We start from the raw sequence: 6,000 nt of genomic DNA on the forward strand, positions 1-6,000 counted from the left end.
ATGTTTCCAGCAACTTGTTGCCACAAAAAATTAAGGCAGCTCTGAAGGCAAAAGGGAAACTAACAGTGTGCACAAAAACAATCTAACATAGGTGGGGAGATGCATCACTGATCTGAGAACTGCATTAAGAATAGTGAGACTGACGTCTCTGATGTGAGAATTGTGCCAAAGCGATCAAGAAAAACTGTGATCTCAGAATTCAGACTATTTTTAGACTATGATAAAATCAAGGGTAAAGCAATGCTATACAGTACATATAAAATATACAGTCACTGAACACTTTATTAGGTGCACCTCGCTAATACTGACTTGGACCAGCTTTTGCCTTCAGAACTGCCTCAATTCTTCATGGAATAGATTCAACAAAATGATGGAAACATTCAGTTTTCTGTACGGAGTTTCTGTCACGTGATAGGCTGATTAGATATTTGTGTTAACAAGATGTTGAACAAGACTTAACTAACAAAGTGGGTGGTGAGTGTATCTGTTTAGAGTTTATAGTAGTTCACATATTTAAAATGATTCATATTGTTTCTGTGTGTCCTGTCCAGTGTGCCAGGACTGAGACCGCTCATGGATGTAAACTACCTACCTTTGACAGACATGCGGATAGCCAGGACATTCTGCTTTACTAACCTGGGTCAGGCCATGTACCTCTGCTCCCCCACTGAGATCCAGAGGATCACTTATAGTCAGGACACTTGTGAAAACCTACAGGTGAGTTAACCTTCTATATACAGCACACTTTAAATGTGGTTCTCCTTGAGCTGAATTATTATTGCATACGAGCTCATGCTGCATGGCTTAAATTCACACCTTAACCACCTAAGCCCTATGGTATTTTTTATTTTATGACTAAGCCTGTATTTTATATGCACGGGTTAAAGTGAACACATTTTGGCTCTTTCAGTAACGTACAGGAAGGATTTTGTAATACAATAACTCTCATTCCAATTGTCAGGCCAGAATGAGATTTGAAAAACCTCTCAAAAGTTTGAGAAAGTGAATAACAGACAGCCCTGGAACAATGAGCCAGTTGTACTCATACTATTAAGTCTGTTCCTAAAACAGTGTTGTACCCATTTTAATCAGTAGTACCACGTGGTGTCAACATGGTAGCCATTTGGAGAGAAAGTATGGCTTGCTTTTCTGCTTCCTGGCATGTATCCTAACTCTTAGACCTCTATGATACTAATGACCCATGAATGACAGATAATACATGGATAAACATGCCAATTTACTTTTCTTCTTTTACTAATCCAGTGCCCATTTGGAGCAAGTGAAACTCAGGGTATTTTCTGTAGAATAAAATCACAGATGTCCCCCATCAATTACTGTGAAAGTTAGCGGACACATTTGTAATATCATACTTAATGCCTGTGTCATAGCTGATGAACACAAAACTGCATAAAGCAAACCTGAGGAATGGAGTTAATCCCAAGAAAGCCTTAGTAGTATGAAGTTGCTTGGTCTGAAATAACTATGAGGAACTGAGTCATCCACAGTGAGAACCGATCTTTTTATAACTGTTATAACTGATTGTGACTTGCAGGTTTCTCAAGAACCACTTAAAAGTGAGTGATTCATTTGTCCAGTGCAAAAGATTTGCATACATAGAAAACTAATAATGAGTTGTGACTAATTCACAGTCGTTTAAAGTAACTAGAGGAAATATCTGTGGGAATGTGGTTCCTGAGAAGCTGTAGAGTATACTGTCGCGCTTTATAATGTAGTGGATAACAAAAAACACTATTTAGAAAAACAAAGCACAGCAGTACTGTATTTACAATATGTGTTAATGTTTCAGGAGATGCTGGGCGAACTTTTCACACCAGTGGAGACTCCAGAGGCTCCCAATAGAGGGTTCTTCAAAGGCCTATTTGGTGGAGGAGCACAGTCGCTGGACAGAGAGGAACTATGTATGCCAAATGCGTTTATTTGATGACTGTATTCTCAACTATATTTCTGTCCTGTATGCACCATAACCTGTTGTCTGTCTTTTCTTCCTTCAATCAGTTGGTGAGGTAGCAGCTGGAAGGGCATCGAGAAGTCTGGCCCAGCACATGCCTGGCCCAGGTGGCATTGAGGGGATGAAGGGAGCAGCCTCTGGTGTGGTTGGTGATCTGGCACGTGCCCGGATAGCGCTGGATGAAAGAGGCCAGAAGCTGGGTGAACTGGAGGAGAGGACGGCTGCCATGATGGCCAGTGCAGATGCTTTTTCCAAACACGCCCACGAGGTGGGTGAAAATGCATACCTGCAATTAACAGAGCAACGATGTCTTGATCCTTCATAAACCATTTTATACAGAAAAGCAGCTACTGTGAAATACGCTTTGTCTTTGTCTTCTAATATTCTTGAAATATAACTTACTGATACTATTTACCCAGTAGAGGGCAGTATATAACCATGAAACCTTCACAGTACTGTGAATAAGGCGCTTACTCTAATGTCAGACTGATACTGTTTTCAGTTTCTAAGGCTATGCGAGGGCCCCTGTTCCCTACACTGACTTACCAAGCAAACAAAAATCAAAATCAAAGTTAATTCATGATGTTGTGACATAGAATGAACTTCAGTGAGAGCAAAAGGAAGAGATTTTGAAGAGAGATGTGAAGGTTATTGCTCATATTTTGGACCATTTTCCCATGGCTGCATGTTCTTTGTTTCCAGATGATGCTGAAGTGCAAAGACAAAAAGTGGTACCAGTTCTGATTGGTGGAAGGAGTGGAGTAGAGCTCCGTGGACTCGACTGTCTGACTGACCTTCCATTGGCTCATCTGGACTCACCGTGACCCCCTACCCATCCGTCTGTCCCTTCGTCCATCCCTCCAAGCCTTCTTCACTGAAACACTTGGGGATTTTCTCCCCTAGCACAATGATGAATACTGTACTTACCTCAGTCTTGGGGTGGAACTGAGGGGTAGACAGGAGAGAAAGACAACCTCAGAGGGAATAACTTAATAAATGGTGTCTCTTTTTTTTTATGTTCTTGTCTCATTGTTTTTCTCCGTTCAGCCTCTCCTCTGAGGTAGCCGACTGGCTCATACACCTGAAGATTCTTCACTCTCATTTGCCAAAATGTTCTTTACTGTTGTCTCTTAACTCTGTACCCTCGTGGCCAATATTCAAACCGGCTGAAAAAAAAAAAAGACCAATGTGTAACGAAGAAGCAAAGACTTGAAAAAATTATTAAAGTGTAAAAAAAAAAAAAAAAAAATGTCTAAATACATCATTATATATACATAGATCTAATAAATGTGCAATGCTGTATCCACTTCCAAGTGACAACTACAAACGAAAGGGATAACTCATCGAGGAGATGGAAGCAGGGCGCGGGGGGGGCCCGAAGGAGGTGCCGTTGGAGTGCTGTGACGGTGATGTCTCCTCTATGCAGAGAGTCGCAGGGATAAAAGCAACTCATTCTAATGTACACTGGATATTTCATTATCTTGCTCAATCTCTAGACTCTCCTCTGTATTTGACAAACTTTCATATCGTTATCAAGTGTGTGTGTGTGTGTGTGTGTGTGCGCGTGTATGTGTGTGTGAGAACGTGTGTGTGCTTCAACTTTCTTGCCATTCCTCTCTTTGTTATTTGTTGGGTTTTTTGCTCCGTCTGTGTTATTATTATTATTATTATTATTATTATTATTATTATTATTGTTATTATTATTATTGGAAAATCTCTTATTTTTCTATTGTTGTGAAAGTGGATGATATTTGATTTGTTGAAAAAGAAAATACATTTTGTGACTTTTTGTCTAACAACTAAAATTAATTTCTCCTTATGAAAAGGGCTGGAATCTATTAGGAGGGCAAGGATATAAAAGGCATATTTAGGACTCACTAACACGGCAACATTAGCTTTTTCTTTCATTCTTAAAGCAAGTGTGTATGAGCCACACACATTTACTGCTTTACTGAAAAATGTCATTTATTCACTTATTGGATGTGATTTGAGCCGCCTCCCCCTCTTTCCGATGTCACGAGCTCTCGACAAGATCAGTGTTACATACACGAATAGCCACACCGGTACACATCAGTGTGGGGTCCAAGTATAAATCACAGTAATCATATAGGCAGGATAAAAAGAAGAAAATGGCTGAGTAATATTTTAAAGGGATGCATTTTAGCATTTTTTTTTTGTCATTTTTTTGCTGACAGCTGTCTGTATGACAAGTTTGTGCGATTCCTTTTTGCCAATATTTATTTATCGAGGCGCAAGCGACAGCTGTGCTCGGTGTCACCTTCATTATTATCTTGTTTCTATTTCCATGTTGGCAGTAAAGCTCAAATGTGCTGTATCTCTGTCTACCAGGCGTTTAACCTTTATTTGTATATAAGTAAATAGTTAGACAATCTAAGACCAAGTGGAAAGTAAATGTCGAGAGGAGACAGGCCATATTTTTTCTGACGCCAAAGAATTGCTTTAGCTTTCCCATTGTTTTTTATTTGCTGTGAGTCTGGAAACCAGACAGCACACAGGAGGATGTGTTATACAGCATATATAGCTTCAGCCATGGAGTGCAGACCCAGGTTCCGGTCAGTTTGGAAATATCACCCTTTTTTTCACTTTTCAGGGTCCAGGAGATGGGAAGTTGCAAAGGCACTCAGCCATTTATAGTCATGAAAACTCACATCATTTAAAAATTGTTGCTTTACAGGTCTGTTTCATTAAAGGAAAAATCCCAATCATTCCACCACACCTCATACAATATTTATGACAGTCATATATGTGAATGTGTGCATTTTTGTACGTCCTTTCTCTCTGTATGTTCTGGTTGTTTTCTCATTGCTGTTCGTATCCTAGTCTCACCGGTAAACAGTTTGTGTTCAGTTAAGTGTGCACAAACTAAAACCACCAACAAAGTTTTTAAAAAGAGGGCGAGAGTAGGATGATGCGTATGTGAGGATGAATTTTGGTTTGATTTAAAAGTCCTTCACGTGTCTCTGTCGGCTCCACAGCTGCAGCTCTGGCCTCCTGTGTTGTCAGTAAGCATTGTAGTGCGAATGTTGGCTGGTAGCGCCCTGAGGTCAAGAAGAGAAACTAAAAGAAGTACTTCAGGAAAAATAGCTTGTTTTAGCTATAAATCACCCCCCCACATAATCCTGTTGATGTCTTTCCCTTTAACGCAGCTGTTATTTCTTTTAATGTTATACTTGTTTTTCCATCTTTGAGTGGTTTCCTTTTTTGCCCATATACTACAGTATGCAGTATTCCTATCCCTGATATGATCCACACACTCAGTAAGAGAGAGTCCTGTCTATCTGCCATATGCCATCTTCTGTCCTCGATTCAACAGTTATCAGTGGGTTGCAGTATTTTTCTCATTGTAGCCAATTTTCTTGTACAGTTTTATGCAACTTTCACATGGATGTTTATGACTTTATCTGCTGCCACAAAAATTTAGAAATTCTGTAGATAGAGATTACTGTGCAATGGAAAATAAAAGTGGAAAACGTACAAATTTGTCCTCCGTTTTTAAAAACCTTCAAAGCTTTTTGTCGAGCGCAAGGAAAAAAAAAATGTTGCGGATCACAATTTGATCTCAGCATTAGATGGCAGCAAATACACATGGTTGCCTCAACAAGCAACGTTGACTTAATGGGAAAAATAGAAAGAGTGAAAGGCCAAAGGGCAATCCTACTAGCCTACGAGTCATTATTAGCAAGCTTATTTTTTTAACAGCATGTTAATAAAAGAATACTTTTTTTAATGAAGTAAACTGGTCCAAATTTCAAAGCCAAAGTTGCAGATCAGTTTCTCACTGAGGTCTAATAAATCTTGACTAAATGTTAATGTAGTAGTAATGCAAAGTAATATAGAAGTTTTCCTTGTTTATTAGCTTTTCATTTACTGTATACTCAAAGGTCCCGTTTCTTCAGTAATCCTGTACTGATCGCAGCAGATTTCCACACATGCTAATGTAGTTATCTCAGGCTATTGGACATTTACAGTAAGTGACCCCAATTGTGACCTTTAAATATTTTAACTAGCTC

At 39.3% G+C, this 6,000-nt stretch overlaps 1 protein-coding gene across 2 annotated transcripts in view; it reads left to right on the forward strand.

Moving 5' to 3' along the window:
• Positions 1-3,240, forward strand: part of stxbp5a (syntaxin binding protein 5a (tomosyn)) — a 98,955-nt gene extending 95,715 nt beyond the window's left edge. For both annotated transcript variants that reach the window (XM_030721509.1, XM_030721510.1), the window contains 4 exons: positions 552-717; positions 1,808-1,919; positions 2,017-2,237; positions 2,672-3,240. In XM_030721509.1, coding sequence (XP_030577369.1) covers positions 552-717; positions 1,808-1,919; positions 2,017-2,237; positions 2,672-2,713 — 541 coding nt within the window. In that variant the 3' untranslated portion in view covers positions 2,714-3,240. The remainder of the gene's footprint in view (positions 1-551; positions 718-1,807; positions 1,920-2,016; positions 2,238-2,671) is intronic.
• Positions 3,241-6,000: the final 2,760 nt, after the last annotated feature.

This window comes from Archocentrus centrarchus, chromosome 24, assembly GCF_007364275.1.
Source record: "Archocentrus centrarchus isolate MPI-CPG fArcCen1 chromosome 24, fArcCen1, whole genome shotgun sequence".
Taxonomy (NCBI): Eukaryota; Metazoa; Chordata; class Actinopteri; order Cichliformes; family Cichlidae; genus Archocentrus; species Archocentrus centrarchus.